The sequence below is a fragment of the Zootoca vivipara genome, chromosome 1, assembly GCF_965207765.1.
Source record: "Zootoca vivipara chromosome 1, rZooViv2.hap1.1, whole genome shotgun sequence".
Classification (NCBI taxonomy): Eukaryota; Metazoa; Chordata; class Lepidosauria; order Squamata; family Lacertidae; genus Zootoca; species Zootoca vivipara.
Window position 1 is genome coordinate 112,808,196 of NC_142582.1, and position 23,333 is coordinate 112,831,528.

A 23,333-nucleotide genomic window follows, 5' to 3' on the forward strand; every position below is an offset into this window, starting at 1 on the left:
ATATATATATATATATGCATAGGATTTGGATCTAGTTTATTTTACAATGCAGCAAGGTGTTTTTACAAACTACTAGATGTTCTCTGATCATGCAAATATCTATGCATGAGTTTAACTTTACACAAACTGCCCCAAAGAATTCACAATGGGACTACTCAATAACTTTTTGCAAGATTGGAGCACATGTGCTGTAGAAGTGCTCTGCATATGTTGAGAAATTATGCATCACAATTAAAAACGTTACCATTTTAAATGCATCAATAAGTCACATTTATGATTCCAAATATATTACAGCTACGGTAGGAAATCTTACCGTATTACAAACACAGTGTACAAATGTGAAGCACAGTGTTTGATAGAATATCCCTTTAGTTTTCCCAGTGCATATATGGTTTAAAGTCAAAACATGCCCCAACATGAGAGGAGGCACAATCTGAAGAGTATTGCATATAGGTCTGGAAATCATGGCAAGAAAACAAAAGCTTAATATTGCAAAGCTGAATGGTGTGGTAAGTTCATAATTCTCACTGCAGTTACTAGAGCATCTCCAAGTTACACAGCATCTCCAAAAGGCATTTTTCACTTTGTTCAGCTACTCACCAAATGCAATTATAGGTGTACCAAATCATGCGTAAGCATTACGTATCATTAAAACCTCAAATATTATGCTACAACTAGATAGCACACTGTCAAATATATCACAGCATGCTTAATTTTTGGACCCACACATGATAGCAGGAATATAGAATTTGCAATTAAGAGAAAATCATTTTTATATTTAGCAACTAGGCATAAATATACTGTATAAGATAAACCTATTTGTTTAGAAAATCTTGACATGTTTTTAGCACTGAATGCTAAGAAAACAGTAAGTTCCTTTTATAAGTACTGTATTAGAAGCTATTAAAAAACCCCAAAAGTCATTCAAAATAGAAAATAGGAAATGGCCAAAATCTACAGAAGAAGTAATCACAAAGTTCTGCATACTAGTTGCCAAGCCCTGAACAGCAAAAATGTTGCCTGTGTATTGTGCAAGGATCTGTGCATCCATTTCACATGCTGAAAATTATCTTTGGATGTGACTTGATTTTCCTTATGCAGGAAACCTGCATATGGACAAAAGCTGCTGCATTTGTGAAAGCCACTATTTTTGATCCTGGCCATTATGTTTCAAGACTCATAAAATCATACTGTCATCTTTCCAATATACAGAAATTTCCAAAGAAACCCAGCCTTAATTAAGGTATCTGCATGAATCCTGGACAGTCACTGCTAGTAAAGGGAGTTCTGAGAGCTTATGAAACTATAGTTCCTTAACTAGCAATGAGAAAGCCTATTTTGCATGTCCAGCTACCTCAAAGGACTACAAGGGCCGGATTCAACTAACCCAGTGTGTTAGTGGAAGCCAGTGCTGGGACTCCCAGTAGCACAATCAAGCTTTCCCCCCCTTCTCCTCCCCCCCATGTACCCTGCCCGCTCCTCCCACAAAGGTGGTGAGTTGGGAGAACCCCCAGAACAGCACACAGGGGGAGGAGAGGGGAGATGGTTCTGTCTGGCAAGCAGAAATGCTTGTGCTGGTGGGGGGGAAACTATTAGCATGATGTTGAATTCCACCCCAAGCTTTGTTCATTAATAGCTTCAACAACCTCAATGCTGGTTATAACCACAGCAGTATTTTAACATGTCATTTTTCAGACTAGGACTGAAACAAAAGATTAGAAAATAAAATGTGTGCCTATAAGCTATGGGCAGAATCCAACAAGTGATTGTGTGCTTATGGAAGGATTTTTGATCCAGCAGAGGCATTTGCTAACAGAAGAGGTGGGATTCAATTCTTACTGAGTTCCCCATCTCAGCCTCCATTGCCCACCCCAAGAATCTGCACCAGAGTTGGGGGACACTCCAGAATAGAGTTAATGAATGCCTCTCCTCCTATTTTAGTGGACGCCTCCACTGGACCAGAAGTCCTTCCATACACATCTAAACACTCTTTTTAAAGGAACACATATGCCAGCAAATTCTTCATCAGAGCAAATCTCTGTTTTTCAGTCGGAGAATTGGAAGATGCTCTCTGGATTATTGCTGTCTGCAGGATTTGCTGGCTGCAGGGTCTTTGTAGGAGTAGTTTTACCATGTGAATGAGAAGAAGAAGAATGAGAACTTTCACTGGAACTGCTGCGAGTCTCGGTACTTGTACTTGTTTTTTTCATCTTCCTTCTTTTTGCAAGAGGTGCCTTGTCAACATTCTGTAGGCAAAATCCTTCCCTCTTGTATTTGTTAAAGGCCTATTTAAAAAGATAGATGCAATTATGTATATTCAAACTGAAACCGGTTTTTATAGTTGCTTAAATATGAAAGTATTAAGAATATTTTCCCTAAAGAATTGCATTACAGATTTCAAAATATTTTTAGCAAGAAGACTTGATTAAATATCCAACAATTAATATACCATTTAATATTGTTGTAGGCTACAATCCTAGCTTCTAATGTAAATTTACCTATTGTTCCTGGCAGTTTCACAAATGGTAGTTATCCTAAAAGCAGAAAGAGAGGTAGGCTTCCATACTACAAGCAACAAGCCTAATTCATCCCACCATTTCTTCCGGAAATATTTATTAGTGTCAGGGTCTGTTCCAGGAGGTCCTAGGCAAACTACATTCTGATGGCTAAACTCACAATGCCCCCAAACGAGCGCCAAGTTGAGGACATTATGAGAAATTAATATGGCAGCTCCCAAACCCAGTGCAAATGCAGCTTTAAAGGTTGGGGCAGAGTAATCCATCAATGATGCTGGAACCTCAGCAGCTATCAGACACAATGTGGTAACACTAAGGCCTTCTGACACCCATTTGAGGGGCTTAGTCCATATCTTGGCTAAATATGAGGCCTGGAGTCAGTTGTAGATTTGGTGACAGAAATGGCTGCTGGGACATAAGAGTTGACAATTTATTAGCTTTGTGGGAGTTGTGCAGGATTTGGAGGGAAGGGTACCATCTTTCTCAAATAATGGTAAGGAATAGAAGAGAATTTGGTTTAAGTTTTAAAAATTAGTTTAAGAAGTACTTTTGAGGGGAAAAACTATAGAAGGTTGGATTTAGAAAGTGCTCTTTTCAGCGTATCTTTATCCTTTCGTTAATGCAGATTCTGAATCTCAAGAGATGGGTGTCATAATGTTTTTATTATTGTTATAATCTTTATAATATTTCTATATTCTATTCTCCTAGCATCTCAGGGCAGCTGTCTACCAGCTCCATCTCGGATGCTGGCAGAGAGCCTACCTGCCTGCAGACTGTCTTGCCAGAATAGTACATGCTCTGGTTATCTCCCGCTTGCATTACTGCAACACACTCTATGTGGGGCTACTTTTGAAGGTGACTTGGAAACTACAACTAATCCAAAATGTGGCAGCTAGACTGGTGACTGAGAGTGGCCGCCGAGACCATGTAACACCAGTCCTAAAGGATCTACACAGGCTGCCAGTACGTTTCCAAGCACAATTCAAATTTAAAGCCCTAAGCAGCCTTGGCCCAGTATAGCTGAATGAGTGTCTTCACCTCTATCATTCAGCCTGGACACTGAGGTCCACTTCCGAGGGTCTTCTGGTGGTTCCCTCACTGTGAGAAGTAAAGTTACAGGGAACCAGGCAGAGGGGAGATAAAGAATTACACAACTTTTAGAAAACATCTGAAGGCAGCCCTATTCAGTGAAGTTTTTATGACTGACATGTTATTATTTTTTATATTTTGCTGGAAGCTGCCTAGAGTTGCTGGGGGAACCCAGCCAGATGGGCAGGGTATAAACAACAAAATTAATTAATCAGTTTAATTTTTATTTACATTTAGTTTGATATATAAATGCAGTCCTGGCTTTAGCCAGAAGAACAACTGAGCAGGAAGGATTTTGTAAGTGGAGATCATTACCTTCGGGGCAGACAACTATTGGCAGAACCAGAAACAGGACCTGATGTCTCAAAGGAGTTTTTTCAACAGCAGTTTGAGTGTTAATTCTTCCAATTTACCCCCCCCCCCACACACACTATTCTCCCAATTTTACATCATGATCCACATGTTCAGGAACCCCACTGGGACTAACAGAGAAAGCAGGGGTGCCTCATTAAAGGGGTCAAGATGAAGAGTCCTCAGTTTGAGATAAAGCTGCAGATATTTCTGAATGTATATGGAACTAAAGTGCATCCCACTTTAAATGATAGGCTGACAAAAGAAGCACATGGTTTAATGTTTAGAAAGTAAGACTATATGAGCTTACATTAAAGGTTGCTTTGACATAAGAGTGTACAGCAGCTCCTGAAGATCCTAAATTGTCTGGAGTCATTAACGGGTTGGATGACAGTTGGCTACCATCTTGAAGCCATTCATTGTATCTCAAACTGGTCATTTTAATTCTCTTATTTGGATCCACTGTAAGAAGTCCTAATAGGAATTTATTAGACATTCTTAAATCAATGAACCAGTTTATGGGTTTATCAGTCCTTATTAAATATTCATTTATAAACAAAAATGAACTGCTTAAACAATCCAGCTTATAACTTTAAATAAATTTAGATTTTAGAATCATACAAATCAATCTTGAATGAATAGATTAATTATGGACATTTTTATAATCAGAGCATCATTATTAAATAAATTGTTCATAACAGTATTTATTGAGTATTTGCAGAAGTTGCATAAAATCATTTCATAACATCTAGGAAATAAGATTAAATTATGATCATTTTAATTAATTCCAAGAATTATACTACTATATTATAGAATTATTCTATATTATAGAATTATAAATCATACTACTAACAGTTAAAGGAATTACTAGAAACATAGTACAGTACTGTAAAGAAATTATGGGTCAATATATATACCTTGTATCAAATCTTTGGCTTCCTGAGAGACATTCTTCCAAGCATCTCCTTCAAAAGAGAACTCTCCTCTCTTAATTTTCTTCATAATTTCCAATGCACTTGTGCATGTTACATTTTTATCTTGAGACTGGAAGGGTACTTGTCCTGAGAGCATTGTATACTTTTCAAAAATGAAAAATTCTGAATCACTACTACATATAGGGGTGTGTGTATGTCTGCGTGTGAGTGAGTGAGAGAGAAATGTATACACAACACAAACACACACACAAATTAAACATGCCATAACCAATCTACAGTTAGCTAAGCAATTTAAATTACATTAGGGGGGAAACAAGACAATTTTTAGATGTCCACACAATTTAAGATAATATTTTCAGAAGTTACAGAACAGTTGAAGTTCAGTAAACTTTCCTGAAACCAAGTGATAAAATCTCCAGCATCAAATATACTATCCTTTTGGTGTTATTTCTATAACAGTGGGCTATACAGATATAACATACAGACTTCTCTCTTAGTCATTATTAAGATATCAGTAGCCAGATGAGGTATCACACGTTCCCCTCCTGCATTACACACCCTGCACTAGGCATAGTTAAGGGGTATGTCAGAACAGGTTATTAACCATGCTTAAGACTAATGAAATTCTTGATTATCTATTATTTGAACTTGATTATCAAACTACTTAAAATTTTAAAAGATGATGCTGTTAAGGTGCTACGCTACACTCAATATGCCAGCAAGTTTGGAAAACTCAGCAGTGGCCAGAGGATTGGAGAAGATCAGTCTACATCCCAATCCCAAAGAAGGGCAGTGCCAAAGAATGCTCCAACTAACTACCACACAATTGCGCTCATTTCACACGCTAGCAAGGTTATGCTTAAAATTCTACAAGGCAGGCATAAGCAGTATGTGGACCAAGAACTCCCAGAAGTGCAAGCTGGATTTCGAAGGCGCAGAGGAACCAGAGACCAAATTGCAAACATGTGCTGAATTATGGAGAAAGCTAGAGAGTTCCAGCAAAACATCTACTTCTGCTTCATTGACTACGCAAAAGCATTTGACTGTGTCGACCACAGCAAACTATGGCAAGTTCTTAAAGAAATGGGAGTGCCTGATCATCTCATCTGTCTCCTGAGAAATCTCTATGTGGGACAAGAAGCTACAGTTAGAACTGGATATGGAACAACTGATGGGTTCAAAATTGGGAAAGGAGTATGACAAGGCTGTATATTGTCTCCCTGCTTATTTAACTTATATGCAGAATTCATCATGCGAAAGGCTGGACTGGATGAATCCCAAGCCGGAATAAAGATTGCCGGAAGAAATATCAACAACCTCAGGTATGCTGATGACACAACCTTGATGGCAGAAAGTGAGGAGGAATTAAAGAACCTTTTAATGAGGGTGAAAGAGGAGAGCGCAAAATATGGTCTGAAGCTCAACATCAAAAAAACCAAGATCATGGCCACTGGTCCCATCACCTCCTGGCAAATAGAAGGGGAAGAAATGGAGGCAGTGAGAGATTTTACTTTCCTGGTTTCCATTATCACTGCAGATGGTGACAGCAGTCACGAAATTAAAAGGCGCCTGCTTCTTGGGAGAAAAGCAATGACAAACCTAGACAGCATCTTAAAAAGCAGAGACATCACCTTGCCTACAAAGGTCCGTATAGTTAAAGCTATGGTTTTCCCAGTAGTGATGTATGGAAGTGAGAGCTGGACCATCAAGAAGGCTGATCGCCGAAGAATTGATGCTTTTGAATTATGGTGCTGGAGGAGACTCTTGAGAGTCCCATGGACTGCAAGAAGATCAAACCTCTCCATTCTGAAGGAAATCAGCCCTGAGTGCTCACTGGAAGGACAGATCGTGAAGCTGAGGCTCCAATACTTTGGCCACCTCATGAGAAGAGAAGAATCCTTGGAAAAGACCCTGATGTTGGGAAAGATTGAGGGCACTAGGAGAAGGGGACGACAGAGGACAAGATGGTTGGACAGTGTTCTCGAAGCTATGAACATGAGTCTGACTAAACTGCAGGAGGCAGTGGAAGAGAGGAGTGCCTGGCGTGCTCTTGTCCATGGGGTCAAGAAGAGTCGGACACGACTAAACGACTACACAACAATCAAATTGTGCTTAAGCAAAGCTGCTATGGAAATGTGTGTGGTTCTATTGTCCACTCCTTAACTTGGATCCAAGCTTTCCTCCTGTCAGCAGGCGCATCACTTGCATGGAGTTCCATTGAGAGGGCAAACCCACCAGTGGAAGGGATTTTTGCCACTACCTCCTCTCCCTGCAACCCCTTGCACCCGCTTAATGACTCATTTGGCCAATTCTGGACCCTCTGGAAAGGTATGTGGTGACTGCAAGGGGGCAGAGTAATCCGTAGAAAAGGGCCACTGGTCTTATATGAAAAGTATTATTCTTTAAGTGATCAGATGCTCCCCTTAGCACGTGAAGGCAGAAGTACAACTAATTTAAAGGGCCTTGCTCACATCCAGCCAGCTCCTACCGGTATACAACCATCTAAGCTGTGAAAACCCACACATAACACAAATATGAAACAAGCCACAGGGAACACAGAAGAACATAGGCTTAGGTCATCTCTGGATGCACATGGCCAAACTCCCTCTGGTGGCCCACCTTTTTATTCACTGCCTTCTTGCGGCTTTTTTTGCTGACAGGCAAAGTAGTCTTGTCAGTTATCATTATCAGGGGCACAATGGAGGTAATGACAGAGAGGGAAATTGTTCCTTAGTTAAAGGCACAGCTCCCTGACCACTTGACAGTGATGCCAGTTGAGGAACTGATGTCACTTAACAGGCTAAAAGAACGCATTGCTTACGGGCTACCTTTAATTTTAAGCAGTTGCCTCTTGACCCTGGCCAAAGTCTTCTCTAAAACTGCTGTAGCACTGTCTGGGAGCTAAAGAGACAATAAACACCACACAGAACACAACTGAGAACTCACAAAAAGGGCAAAAATGCCTGAACAAAGCAGGAAGACAAGTTTGGGATACAACCTCCTTAAAGCAGGAGTAAAACTGGTGTTAGGCAGCTGGATGTGAGCAAGGTCCTCTAAATTAGCAATCTTGCCTTCAAGCATTAGAGCAGGCATCCCCAAACTGCGGTCCTCCAGATGTTTTAGCCTACAACTCCCATGATCCCTAGCTAACAGGACCAATGGTCAGTGATGACTGGAATTGTAGTCCAAAACATCTGGAGGGCCGAAGTTTGGGGATGCCTGCATTAGAGGGAGACTTCATATCCCACCTGAGAACATTTTTACTCCACTCAAATGAAAATTGCCTCCTCTCCCACTTTTGCCAGTGTTGTAACTCCCTACTTCTGTCAGTGGGAATGGATCAAAAGCATTCAATTTGCAAACAGCTAAGGTTGAATTCAAACCCTCCCCTCTTAACTATGATTAAGATAGCCAATAGTATATCTGCACAAGTCCAGTAAATATACATTCTACTAACTAATGGCCAGCACTCATACCTTAATCTGGGACCATTATAAGCAACCCTTTTCCACTAGCAATCTGAGGAAATGCTTGTCAGTTATTTAAAAATGCAGAATAAAATGAGCAATTAGCTTACCAAAATGACTCCCAAACTCCAGAGATCACAGGATTCATCATAACCACTATGATTTAAGAGCTCTGGTGCAGCATAATGAAGGGTAAAACACGGCGTTTTAAGAGGCTGATTGTCAGGTGGCTTTAAGCGGGCAAATCCAAAATCAATTATTTTTATTTCTGAACTATCATTTTCATCTGTAAATAATAAATTCTAAGAGAGAGAAAATTAAATTAGAGATTTGCAAGATATGCTGTCAATATAAACCTAAATACATTCTTTATTTTTAAATACTTGAGATAACTGTAGTTATGCCTTCTCTTAGGGATGGGGGACCTGTAGCCCTGCAGACTACAACTCACATCATAAGAATGTAGGAAAAGCCTGGCTGTATCAGCCTGAAGACACATCTAGTCCAGTGGGCAGTCAAATGCCTATGGAGTGCTTGCAAGCAGGCAATGAGCACAACAGTGCTCTCCCCACTTGCGATTCCTGGCAACTGGTGTTCAGAGGCACACTGCCTCTGACAGTGAGGTGGAACATAGCTGTCATGGCCAGTATTCATTGAGAGTGCTATCCTCCATTAATTTGTCTAATCCACTGTTAAATCCATCCAAATTAGTGGCTATCACTACAACCTATGGGAGGGAATTCCATAGTTTAAGCATACGTTGTTAGAAGAAGTACTTATTTGTCCTGAATTCTCTGATATCCCAGGATTACTGGAGGGATGGGACTTCTCCCTATCTACTCCCATGACCATTGGCACACACAATTAAGAGAGCATAAAAACAAAAATAAATAGCATTGCTTCTATTATAATGTATATGCATTAGTCACCTCATAATACAGATTTTCTAGACAACATAGAATAATGATAATAATAATTGTATTTAATTATATCCTGCCTTTTTCCATGATAGGGACCCAAAGCGGCTTACAGCTAAAATAGAAAAAGTATAAAATAAAATACACACGCTCAATGGGCAGTCCTGTTGGCAGGAGATGCAGGTAAAATTTACCACAAGGAGTAGAGATAATTCATTTCATACTTAATAAACAAATCGCAACATATAAACTCCATCCTAATGAGAAAAGTGAACTGTCTCTATTGTTACTAGAAAACTTATTACAAGAAGCTGATAATGTCATACCTCAGGTTTTAAGTCTCTGTGGACTACTCCTACATCGTGCATGTGGCTCACTGCTGAAACAAGTCTGCGCATTATATAACTAGCTTCAGTTTCACTGAAGTGCTTCTTTTTCTGGATACGTTCAAGTAATTCTCCTCCTTTCAAAAGTTCCATTACTAGAAAAGTGTGGAGCTATAAACAATATATTTGCATGCAAATTCTTTTTTAGAACATTTATTTCAAAATGCAAGGGACAATAATCAGCTAGATGTATTTAATATTCAAGTATATATACTGTTTACTTTTAAATTCCTCCAGGTTCAAAAAGCTAATGTATATAGTATACTAGGGCCTGCCGCCCCTGCTTATTCTGCTCGCCAACCGTGTGTGTCTACCAACACTCAACAACCCCCCTCTCTTTAAACCTCACCCACCCCTTTGCCTATCCCCTCACAGCTCACTCTCTCCCCAGCTTGCCCAAACCCCCAATCCTTTTTAAAGAAAGGCAGAAGGCACTTCAGACAACAGCTTGCTCATCTGCTCCTGTGAAACATCTCTCCCTGCTCCATTAAACAGCTCCCCTGGGCTGCCTGCCACCAACACTGTTTCCTTGCTCTCCTGCCTGCTGTCCCTCACACTGGAGTTGGAGTGGTCACCTGTAGACAGCTATGTGAACTACAGACCATGATGACAGCCTTAGATTCTTTTTATTACCGTATACAGGAAGACATACATTATGTGTATATAGTATACAGTACTGGTCTTCAACTGGTAGATCAGGACGCACTAGTGGGTCACAACATTGTCCAAGTTGGATCGCAACAGTAGCACTTGTTGTTGTTGGGTCACAACCTTGTCCAAGTTGGATCGCAACAGTAGCACTTGTTGTTGTTGTTGTTTAGTCGTTTAGTCGTGTCCGACTCTTCGTGACCCCATGGACCATAGCACGCCAGGCACTCCTGTCTTCCACTGCTTCCTGCAGTTTGGTCAAACTCATGTTCGACCATGAGTTTGACCAACTCACTACCACCATGCAATCGTATAGTAAAAATTAGGAAGCAAATACTGTGATTTGAAACTAACTCTAGCTACATAATATTCCCTTCCTGGGTAAGATGATTAGTTAGGGTGCCTGACCAGGTGTGGGTAAGCCTGGAGAAAGCAGATTATCTTTGCCCATTCCTGTATGGCTTCAGGCCTGGTTTTAGCATCGAAACAGCCTTGCATCCTACCTAGCAATCAAAATTTGGCTTCCAGGATCTCATGACTATACTGTGCAAAGTCAGCTTAGTTTGCAAAATGTTTAGTTCAAATGTAAGCAAATTATTCGACAATACAGTATTTACTATTTTAATTACCTGATCATGGTAAACTTCATGCAGCTTCACAACATGGGGATGTCCTTCGCAAAGTTTTAAAGCTGTTATTTCTCTCTGAGTGTTGGATTCTAACCTGAAATATTAAGAAGTCAGTTTGTAACAATTTAACAATCCGAGCATTTCCTTGGATCTAAACAATTATGAGTCTGTGCTATACAAGCTCTAAAAATATCTTAAAGGGGCACATTTGGCTATATTGTGAACAGGGCAGCAATTTGGTAGTAAATCTTCAGGTTAAATACTCAAGTATGTTTGCCTTTTAAAAAACATGTTTGTGCTTTAGCTGAGATCATCTTCTGAGATCCTTCTTCGGCTATACCCTCAGAAGCAAGGAGGATAGCAACTGGGGAAGGGACCTTCTCAATGGTGGCACCTCACTCATGAAATATTTTGACTATGTATTTTGTGGTTTTTTATTCTGGTTTTGGTCTGTGAACCTCCCTGAGCCCTCTGAGTATAGGGCAGTATATGAATGAATGAATGAATGAATGAATGAATGAAAATTCTCCCTAGGGAAGCTCATCTGGCGGATGCTTTGCTTGTCTTTTTAGTGTCAGTCAAAAGCTTCTTTCTTTCCCCGCCCCGCATTTTTATTTGTTAAACAATTACTCTTTAACCACTGCCATTATTTTATGCTTTTTAATTAAGTTGTTGAGTAAGCTGTCCTGAGAATATCTATATTGAAGGGCAGCAGAGGCATTTTTTAAGGTAAAACAACAACAAAAAGCTATTTTCATTATTCAAATTTATAAGAAACGAGAAGAAAAAAAATAACCTTTTACTAATTATTTTTACTGCATATTCTTGGCTAGTTTTCTTGTGTAAGCATTTTCGACAGATGGAAAAACTTCCTTCTCCCAGTGGTCTTTCTTTCAGGTCCAGTTCATAGTGAAGATAAAATGAAGAGTCCTGCAAGGGATGGTAGAAGAGAGGGAAACTGGCTGTATTTAATAATTGTTACTGAATAAAAAAAAAGAAAAAGAGCAAAGTTACTTGAGAATTTTTAATTATAGCAAAACCTATTTTGTGCAGGGGTTCCATTCCTGGCCCCTGTGAGTGTTGGCGAAGCACCCATAAGCCCATTCCGCCCCCATCCCTCCCTCTTCCAGGTCCAAAACGACAAGTGCATCGACAACCACGTGTCAGTTGGACATGCCTAAAAAGATCACCACCTGTGTTTTTAATATTCGGTTGGAAGCCGCCCAGAGTGGCTGGGGAAACACAGCCAGCTGGGTGGGGTATTAATAATAATAATAATAATAATAATAATAATAATAATTTATTATTATTATTATTATTATTATTATTATTATTATTATTACTACAACTACTACTGATTGCAAATTTACAGTATGTCCTTTTTCCTGCCTTGGGAAATAGCAAAGTAATGTAATATTTATTTGTTTGTTTGTTTGTTTGTTTAGACTTCTAGATGAGGTGGTTGGACAGTGTTCTTGAAGCTACCAACATGAGTCTGCCCAAACGGCAGGAGGCAGTGGAAGACAGGAGTGCCTGGCATGCTCTGGTCCATAATAAAAACTTAAAATACACAACATAATAACAAGAAAAACACACACACATTTAAAAGGCCACTAAGAATTCTATCATTAAATATTTTATTTTAAAATATGAAACTGAAAATATGAGGGGGAAAACAATGCAAGTTATAAATACATTATAAAACAAAGTTGCATCTTTTAATTAGGCCATTAAACTGCTATATTAAATTTTAACGCTACCTTCATCATAGCACTCCTGGCAATACTTGTAATTCCAGGTCGGTCCACTGCTGTCAGGAAGTGAACAGGATCCATAGTGGCTGCATTACGTTTGAATAAGATAGAAGGAGCAACAAAGGAATATCCCTAAAGAACAAAAAGAAAATATATCCATCACGCCCAGAGTTTCCAGCCATCAAATTTTAATTTTAATTTCAATAATTAAGGGTAAGTGTAATTCAGACAGAAAAAAAATAATCAGCATCCAAGATAAGCCAGAATCATTATATTCAAGGAAATTATGCACCTTCTTATCACCGTAAGAGGAAGCCTGCCTGAAAGAAATTAAACCATCTTCTGATCCGTTTTTTAAAAAATCAATTAAAAGCTCAGTTTGTAAAAAATAAAAAAGAATGCTAAAAAACTGACTCACAGCTTTTTCACTGGTGACAAAGGGTCATACGTCAAACTGGCTAGCTTCTCAAGAAACCTACAGTTAAGGTATCAAACAAGCTTACATTATGACTGGGCAAATTGTTTTTTATCTGGTAAACACAAATGTTATATTCTAAAATCTCAGTGGAATTACCATGATGTATTCCTTAGTTCCAATTTTCTTTTATGTTCTATTTCTGCTTTTTAAAAAACTGTAAAGTTAATTGCTCCCCATATTTAATCATGGTTTTATATTCATGTGTGTGTGTGTGTTTAAATAGTTTAATGTCTTACATGTGTTCCGTATGTTCAACCTGCTTATACTGGGAGTGATATTAATTTTGAAAATATTCTCGTAAAGAGTTCCAACATGTTCCACAAGAACAAAACTGAAGCAAAATTATGTTATACCTCCACCATTTAGAAGTAAGATTTCAAGAAAAGCTCAATGTAAATGAGACTGGGGCACAAAAATTCATTGGATGAATTTCACAATTTTTGACGTTTTTGGAACTAAACTGGAATAAACCAATATATCACTGAGTAAGATTTATTTGGCTACGAGTAAAATATTTAATCTTTAGGTTTTGCATTGAAGAAACTCCATGCATCAATTGTTATTTTCAATTCCATTGGAATTGTTAGGGAAAGATTCAGCTATCTTTGACGTGAAGCCTATCTATACTCTAACCATGAACACTATTAAAGTATCTCTCTAAAGTAATGCACTATATAGTGTTCATCAAAGTTTTTTAAAAAACATAAAAGAGTGGCTAACACTTTTGATACATCTGACCCTGCTAATTTAATAAGAATAATATATCTACCTGTTATCTCGTATTTCCTCTTGGACTACCAAGGACCTGTTCTGTAAGATAATAGCAACACCTCTTTTTTTCTTCATCAGAAGAGCAAGTAGCATACAAATCTTCCAATTTTAAAATAAGTATCTGCTCCTTTCTTTATATTTTTATTATTTTCCATTACAGTTTACATTTAGACTCATTTCATACATTTGAAAATGTCCAACATAAGGAGTCCCACTGCCAGACTTATTTAAGGGAGATAAAATATGAGCCAGAACATCTACATGGACATCTGACAGGGAACAAACTGAAGCTCTTTTCCTCCAGTATAGGGAGAGTTTGTGACAATGCTTGGGTTTCATTCAAATTAATGAGAATGGAAATCCTGGCCAATATGTAACTTCCCCAATGTAGATAAGGTGATGAGGACACTTTGCACAAAGGATTTTTAAATTTAAACACACAAACCAGGGCAAAGGATTATCAATCACAGACAGACTTGCTGTGCCATGCACACCAGAGATTGTGGGTTAAAATAAACTGGTCCGTTTCAAAACAAGCCAACAGTACCACAAGGCAGGATCAGGGGAAACTGCAATTAAATGCTAGTGAAATCCTTCTGGATGCACAGGAGGAGGCGGCATGAAAGAGTTTCTCTCCAGCTTGCTCCAGGTTGTGCATGTAGTTATGGATTATTCTTAAATGTGAACCAACATCAAGGTTCTTCCTATGTACAAAATACCTCATTCACCTCCCACCACACTGGGAGTTTGAGATCAGGTTTTAATGGTAAGTTTGTTTTGCCTCTCTTCTCTTCTGCTACCTTCTCCTCTAAAACTTCAGTCACAATTAAATTCTGCTACCTTCCCCAGATTTTGTATGTGTACCAAAGTCTGCTGCATGCACAGCCCCCAGACAACAGTCTCAAGGCTGTTCCTTTATCACGTTCTTATCCTGAAAGCTTTTCTGAGGTTCCCCAGCCTCCCCAGTCTGTTGCCTGCTCTGCTTTCCACACCAGCTGAAATTGCTTTCTGTGATACCTATCTCATCCTACTTCTCTTACTTTCCTGTACCTCTCACTTAGATGCCAGAGTCCATCCAACTCATTTAAAAAGGTCTGATCCTGAAGAAACAGACAGAAACCTTCTCTTTCCTGAAAGGCTCTGACTGTATAGTGGGCAAGACTAACAAATATGTTTCCTTGCTCTCTTCTATTATTGTCAACTATAGAAGTAGAAGAATGGACGCACATATACTGCTTACATTTCTTTTTTTTTGCCCATTTTGAAGTTCATAGACCTCTTAGCCCTTGTACACTAGTAGAGTTATGCAACATGGCCCAGATTCAACTAACCAGGCATGCTAGTGAAAGCCAGTGCAAGGGCTCCCACTTGTGCAACAGTTTTCCCTTCCCTCCTCCCCCACATGCCCTCGACTCCTCTCCCAAATCCACTCTGGAGAGTTGGGAGAACCCCCAGAATGGTTCACGGGGGAGGGGGGAATCTTTCCATCTAGCAAGCAGAAATGCTTACACTGACAAAACTATAAGAGAGCAATGTCAAATTCCTCACTGTGTCTCATGGGGTTGGCATGAAGGAATCAAAATTAGTCTTAATCATCATCTTTGACTATCTAATCAAGATATAATACTTTCTCCTTTGCCTTCAAAATCAATAATGATTTTGATCTGATGACTCTCAGATTTATAAATGATGCTTTACAGCCAACCTACACCATTACTTGCCATTTTTACATTTCTTTGCATACTGTCAGTCACCAACTGAACTCAATGCATCTCAAATAGTGCTACACAGCCATATCTTTCTGTGCGGGATATATAACTGATGGCTAGTACTTTTTATTTTATAATTTTACTTGTCAACTAAGTCTGCACTTTTTCTAATGATCTTAGGATGGGTTACATAGTCATGTAAAACATCTCAAAAGCATAACTATTCCTTCCCATCCATACTAGTGAAGGCCATAATGAGACTTCAGTCCATTTGTTTACGTTAGTATCAAAAAATCTCTAGCAAACTTCATTCACTTTAATCACCTTCAGAAACATCACTACATTTTATTTAATTCTGAAATTATCTCTGCACAAGTTCCTAATAATAATAATATTATTACCTGGAAAAGCTTATCTGCAGCTTGTGGTGTGCTTGCTGGAGAATATGTTGGGTCCATTTCTGTAAACTCCTCTGCAAAGTTACTAACATCCAATTCATCACGAATTACTGGTTTAAATGGAGCTGGCACTATTTTGGCAGCCAAGTCATTCCAACTCAATTTCTAAACAGAAACATTAAAGTAATTTTAGAAGGTAATGAAAGAGCAGTAAAAGATGAACATTTCAACTGACAATGAAAATTGCTCAGGGGAGTTTAATAATGACTTACAGTGCAATCCGATGTACATCCACCCAGGAATTAAGTCTCATTACATTCAATGAGACTTACTCCCAGGTAAATGTGTATAGGACTGCAGCCTAAGACTTCAGATATGTTCTTTAGAAATGTGGTTGAGCATAAATACAGAAGATGCAACCAAGGCTTTGCTCTCCACTTCGTTCAAAAACCTCAGAAATAACATATTGTGCTTGCAATCTTTGCTTATTTTACTTCAGCCTTCTTAACTATGACTTACACTGCAATCCTATTAATGTCTATTCCCAAGTAAGGCCTGCTCTTTTTAATAGGACTTACTCCCAGCTAGGTGTGTATAGGAGTGAAATTTTTAATTATCTTTTACAGGTAACTGCCAATTTACGTGGGGGGTTACGTTACAAGGCACCACACATTTAAGTGAAATTGTGTGTATTTGAAACACCCCATTCTGTCCCCACCTCACTCCTTTTAGCAGGCATTCTCAAACTGCGGCCCTCCAGATGTTTTGGCCTACAACTCCCATGATCCCTAGCTAAGAGGACCAGTGGTCAGGGATTATTTTTCAAAAAACACAGGAAGAGGAGTTTCATGGCTTTCCCTGGAGATCACATTCCATCATTTCATACCACCGCAAAAAAACCCAAAACCTTATATGTAAATAATATTGTATAACTAATAGAGTAATTATGGGAAATTAATATGTAACACTATGTATTGTGTTAAATTGTGTAGGTAAGTCATTAAGTGAACTACAGTAAAAATAAGGTCAGGGCTTTGTGTGCTCAGAATGAGTAATGGTTGGATATGAGTTTTGAAGGGGCATTTGAATACCGGTGGGAGACAGCTGCAGTTGTCTTGGGAGAGTGTTTGGAAGGTTGCGGCAAGCTTAGTAAGATACAGTAGGATCAACATTGCTGTTGATCATTGTTTGGGGATTTACCTTAGGCCTATTTAGGAGGGTAGATCGGGTTGGAGTGTTTGTATGGACCCAAATAGCATGTACGAATGCACATAATTGAAACCATATGCTTCTGTGCAATGAATAATTGTAAACCTTTTTATTACCGTGTTTCTCATATTTTAAGGCATCCCCAAAAAATAAGCCATGACAGGATTTCTAAGGGTTGGTGAAAAATAAGACATACCCCGAAAATAAGCCATGTCGTGTAGCCCCGACCGAGCGAGAGGCGAAGGCGAGGGACCCAGCAGGAGCTCCCTGCCTGCTTCCCCGAGCCGTCGCGCATCGGGGGACAGAGCCGAAGATCGGCGGGCGCTCATATGCCAGACATATTTCTAAACAAAAAGTCACGTTTCCAAAGCAAAAATGAAAAATAGACAAAATTTAGTTTTGTTTCACCTGGAAGAAGGGATGCTGTTTTATTTCATCAGCACCATTTGAACCACAGCCCAGTCTTTTCTTGGGATCTTTCATCAGAAGACCTTGAATTATATCTTTGGCTAGAGCAGTCATTTCTTGGGGATAAGGAGGTTCACTTTTCAATATTCTCCTGAAGAACAGGGAGAAAATCACAACAAGGTAGTGAAATGTTCACCACATGGTGATAGTGTATGTAGAATTGTGGTCATAAAGTGGTACAAACTGTCATATGCTTGTCAAGACAGCTGGGTCCACCTAGTGACTAGTCCAAAACTTTATGGAGAGCCACTAGCAGCCAGAGTAAAGACTCTTGCTACCCAGATTTCAGTACCAGTCCTGCTACTTAAGACCCTTTGAAATGGTGGTGCCAATAAACCTTATCTGGGAAGCGTCAATAGGACCCATCAATGCAGTGTTCTCAAGAATTGGACCTGGGGCCACTTTCATTGGGCCTCAGTGTCACAGTCTGCTCAGTGTCTTTATATTTGCTTGCCCTGGCCTCTATCTGTGCCATAGCCCACTGCTTGGATCAATACCAGCACTAGCAACTCACTGCATGCTGGTGTTCCAGAGAGGAGGGATAAAAGAAATTGGCAGTTGGAAGGGTGAGGAATTAGGAACAAGTTGAGTACCAAAGGAGAATAGGAGGGGAAATGAGTAGGAATAATTAGAGAAATCCATCTCCACTTACAGCATTTGGATCAGGAAATTCTTTCCAAAACAGAACGGCTGAGTAATAATACCTCCAGAGCAAATGTCTGTACTTTGCTTGCAGAAAGCTGAGCTACAGGATTCTTTGCCAGAAGGAAAACAATGTGGCAAAGAATTTAACCATTTCCAAAGGTGTATTATCAAAATCAGCAATAATTCCTGTGACTGATGGCCTCTGTAATTTTCAGCAGTCTCAAATGGGCTCTAAGAGTAGAAAGTTTGAAAACTCCTGCATTAATTGATATATCATAGCTGCTTATACAGGAAGGTTTCTAAGATGCAGTTGCTTTTTCCAATTGCATTTATTAACTTCAAACAACATTGGCAGACTGTGCTTCTCTTTGAATTTATGCCTAAATCAAAATAAGTATTCAACTTTTTACTACCTTTCAGAAAATTTATAAATATGATTTTAAAAAATAATTTCTGGATAAGTAGCAAGGATATATCTACCCAGTGCTTATTGAATGGATTATATTTTATCCCGCAACCAAGAAGGGGATTATCAATTAGAACATTCACAGGATCATCAGCAATATAATACAGAAGCTCCTACGGGCATTCAGGAATCCATCAGTGACATATGAATTTGTAGGTGGACCATCTTAATAAGCATATTATACCTGTGAAATGGAGCAGCTGCTACAAGTCTAAAGCTCAACATAAAGTACTCTGACAACATCCAGTCAAGCTCTGTAGTATTTGTACACTACATCTTTTATTGTACTCTGGTTTCCACAAATTGTTAAACAAATGTAGACTATATAAAATAATATTTTCTTTAAAAGTGGAGTTAAAAAATCTAACAATTTGCAGCCAATTTAAGAACTTACCTAGATATCTCAGTTTGTGAGTTTCTTTCCCCATCAACAGTAAAAGGTGATGCTCCTGTTAATAATTCATACATAAGAACACCTAGACTCCACCAATCAACAGCCTATAAAATAATCATATGTTAAAAAACCAGAAAAATACACTAAGCCAATACAATTATTCTAAGAAATACTGTAACAATTATCCAGACAGCTATCTTCCCAGCGAGAGGTAAGTCATGATAGATGAATTTATAAAATAGAAATGAATTATAAGTGAATGTAAAATTATTATAACTCGTGTGAAGGATCTGGGCTTTACTGTCCTGGACTGACTGGATGCACCTTGTTTTATGGATTGTTGCATATTATATGAGACATCTTTTTGTCTATCGCCCATCGTTCTTGGCTGTTCATTTGTGGATTATAGGGTTAACTTGTGAAACTTGATTCATCCTGGGGCAGTCTTATAGAAATAATTTCCCCCTTTATCTGGTGGCAGTGAGTTCATAAGTAGGGAAGAGTGCCCACAAACTCCACCGGATGCTTTATTAAGTAAAAGCATACCTTATCATGACCTGTCTCCCCTCCTTTAACAATATCAGGAGCCATATATTCTATAGTTCCACAGAAGGAATATGCTCTTTCATTCTGAAAAAAGAAGGCACACAACACACTAACTGATATCAGAATCACAAGACAAAATGAGAGTAAGAGAAAATACTAACAGCTCCTAGCACCTTTATTATTGGTCCTGACAACTGACAACTCTGAGAATAGATGCGACTTCATATATTATAAACATAAAGTAAGTTGATCACACCTGCTGAGGCTGATGAGAGATTAAGACCAATAACATCTGGAAGGCCACAAGTTTTCATATAAGAATCAAGATTTTATTTTTATAAACCTACATTCTCTGATCTACAAAAGTAGTGCCTTTTATCATCACAAAAAGATAACACCAGGTGCCTAAATGGAGCAAAACCATTAACAATTACTCTGTTTTTAAAAATGATAATGATAAAGAAGGTATTTACTAGTAAAATGACAATGCCTGGTTCGCACATAACACAAGCCATGATTTAGCCAAAGTGTAGCTTGTCTAAGTGTTTGAACCCAGCAGACCAATCTTGGTTTGTCTTCCAGAAACAAATGTGAAACCATGGTTTGTTGCAGGCTTACTATGTTGTAGACATATGATCCATTGGAGAACAATCTTATGAAGCAAATTCTGTGCTCAAATGCATATGTGATGATTTCAATGAGAGCTAATATTTCAACTTATTTATGTTCTGCCTTCATTTATACATTCACTTGTTCAAACACTTCATATGCAGATACTCACTTCATCACTAACAAACTCCTTACTCAAGCCAAAGTCAGTCAGTACCACATGGCCATTAGAATCAAGTAGAATATTCTCAAGTTTTATATCACGATATATAATTCCCAACTGAAAAAAGAAATTAAATTCATTATATACTAGTAAGCATATTAAAACATGCTCATAATTATTAGAATTCTAAATACACTGATGTGTTGTTAATAGCATTAAAAAAACCATCCATGCTCTATATTTACACAGGGTGGCCTGATTTAAATCAAGTTTCCTATGAATACATCTTCATATATGTATATTTTCAAATGGTGCAAATCTGACATTAATTTACAACTAAATTATTAACATATAAACAGAACACCAAATGGAGAAATGTATTTTGTATACTTGTAAGATAACCTGTTTTTATTAATTTTAGAGCAATATTATGCTGCTGACCTCTAGAAACAATTTTTAATATTAAATAATAAATCAAATATTTTAAATACTCCTATTACAACTAGCAGGCGTGACAGTTTATTGAATAAAGGAAATGACACACTGGACGATATTGTCTTCTTTGTAGTGCTGGTCATTTTATATTCACTCTGCTTTGGCCCAGCAACACTCACATTAAATCAAAGTAGCAAACTAAATTAAATGTGCATGATTGGTAAATCAAAACAGGAACTGAAGTTTCTGGGCAGACTAGAGAAGACTTTTTTCATTATATGAGCCTGAAATGACTATGTGTAGTAAGCATAGCGTAAATCTTTGAGAAATGATCACATTTCTTCATTTAGAAAGAAAAACTTTTTCAATTAACCACTGTTTGTTGCTATGTCTGAATCTAGAACTGCAGTTACAAAGCAAGATCATTAACCAGTCTGAAGTTGGCTTCTTCTGATAATCTATAGCATGGGTTGGCAATAAGGCCCGGGGGACGGATCCGGCACAATCACCTTCTAAATCCGCCCCGCGGACAGTCCGGGAATCAGCGTGTTTTTACATGAGTAGAATGTGTCCTTTTATTTACAATGCATCTCTGGGTTATTTGTGAGGCATAGGAATTCGTTCTCCCCCCCCCCCAAAAAAGTCTGTCCCACCACAAGGTCTGAGGGACAGTAGACTGGCCCCCTGCCGAAAAAGTTTGCTGACCCCTGATCTATAGTTAAAACTAATCACAATTTCTTCCGGATTATACACAACGACAGAAAATACAAATAGTTGAAAAATGGAAGCAGATGCTTCTGACATCCTCTGACATGCCAGTGGTGGGGTGCACAAACCTGAGGCTTATGCATTTATCTCTAAACCATTGGATGCTCAGGTCCTGCTTACCAAAGACATCTGGTTGGCCACTGTAAGAACAGGATGCTAGAATTGATGGACCATTGGTCTCTTCTTACGTTATCGACTCAAATCTTGATTATCAAGATCAATGACTGACATAACAGAATTATGACGCATTCCAAAATATGGTTATGGGGAAATACTGTGAGCCTCGTTTCATGCTCACACTGCCTGGGTTCATGCTTCAACAATAAAACATGGTTTCGTGAAATATGCACAAACTGCAGTGAGCCTCAGGCTTGTATACTTCTCCCAACCCTTTCCTCTTCCTGCATGGTCAAAGAGGAGGAATCTGGGTTCAACTTTTAATCAATCATAGCTGGCCATGTCATCCTGATCTCAAACTTATGGCTAGTTTCAATCTGCCAGTCTAAGAACCTTAAGATGGCTTGTTTGAAGTTAACAATAATTAACCACAGACAAATAGCATTTACCACTGGCCCATTTTCATGTAATTTAGCTACTGCATTTAACACACTACTTGCAGTGTGGTGGGAGGTGAATGGGGTATTTTGTACATAGGAAGAACCTTGATGTTGGTTCACATTTAAGAATAATCCATAACTACTTGCACAACCTGGAGCAAGCTGGAGAGAAACTCTTTCATGCCTCCTTCTCCTGTGCATCCAGAAGGATTTCACTAGCATTTAATTGCGGTTTCCCCTGATCCTGCCTTGTGGTACTGTTGGCTTGTTTTGAAACGGACCAGTTTGTTTTAACCCAATCTCTGGTGTGCATGGCACAGCAACCCATCTTAGAGGAAACTAAATGTTATCTTTTTGTAAATCACTTTGAGGTGTTTTTTTTAAATAACCAAGCAATGTATAAATTCTATTAACAAAAAAAGACAGACAACTGGCCATAGGCATGTTTATAATAGGCCTACTTCACCGATGCTGTTGCAAACAGAATGTTAAATTTTGTCATGTCTAATGTTTATACAGTTTAAAGTGCAAAGTCTTCTTTCCCCCCGTTTCACACTTCAAAAAACACATGGAATTTCTCAGGAAAGTTCAAAACATAGTTTTACCTTGTGCAGGTGTTCAAGTGCTAATACAATCTCTCCAATGTATATTCGTACCTCATCTTCAGTAAATCTCTCTCTTTGTGAAAGATGGGTAAAAAGTTCTCCTCCATTTATGTAATCTAAGATACAGGAAGTTGATTATTTAGTGTAGCTTTGGGTTTTTTGGGTTGTTTTTTTAAAACCACAACAGAAAGCAGTATCATCTATACTAAATTGCTCAATTTTTCTCAGTAAAAATAACAGACCTTTAAGAACCCAACTACACATTACATGAAAACTCTGACAAACCGAAAGGTAAAGCTGCTCTGAGGAGACAACCATTTGTAATAGAAAAGCAATGAATCCACGAGGGTGCTTAACCCTTTCCCAGAGTTCCATTTCTCTCCTCAAAGGGTTCTTCCAGGCATTTCATGGGTTGACAAT

At 38.6% G+C, this 23,333-nt stretch overlaps 1 protein-coding gene across 1 annotated transcript in view; it reads right to left on the reverse strand.

Moving 5' to 3' along the window:
* Nucleotides 1-260: 260 nt before the first annotated feature.
* Nucleotides 261-23,333, reverse strand: part of RPS6KA5 (ribosomal protein S6 kinase A5) — a 32,482-nt gene continuing 9,409 nt past the window's right edge. Inside the window, exons 4-17 of the mRNA XM_035101905.3 lie at nucleotides 22,914-23,029; nucleotides 20,558-20,665; nucleotides 19,777-19,860; nucleotides 19,231-19,334; nucleotides 17,666-17,816; nucleotides 16,052-16,213; nucleotides 12,699-12,824; nucleotides 11,735-11,868; nucleotides 10,939-11,032; nucleotides 9,602-9,772; nucleotides 8,469-8,660; nucleotides 4,874-5,033; nucleotides 4,267-4,430; nucleotides 261-2,285 (exon numbers count right to left, since the gene is read on the reverse strand). Coding sequence (XP_034957796.3) covers nucleotides 2,046-2,285; nucleotides 4,267-4,430; nucleotides 4,874-5,033; nucleotides 8,469-8,660; nucleotides 9,602-9,772; nucleotides 10,939-11,032; nucleotides 11,735-11,868; nucleotides 12,699-12,824; nucleotides 16,052-16,213; nucleotides 17,666-17,816; nucleotides 19,231-19,334; nucleotides 19,777-19,860; nucleotides 20,558-20,665; nucleotides 22,914-23,029 — 2,006 coding nt within the window. The 3' untranslated portion in view covers nucleotides 261-2,045. The remainder of the gene's footprint in view (nucleotides 2,286-4,266; nucleotides 4,431-4,873; nucleotides 5,034-8,468; nucleotides 8,661-9,601; nucleotides 9,773-10,938; nucleotides 11,033-11,734; nucleotides 11,869-12,698; nucleotides 12,825-16,051; nucleotides 16,214-17,665; nucleotides 17,817-19,230; nucleotides 19,335-19,776; nucleotides 19,861-20,557; nucleotides 20,666-22,913; nucleotides 23,030-23,333) is intronic.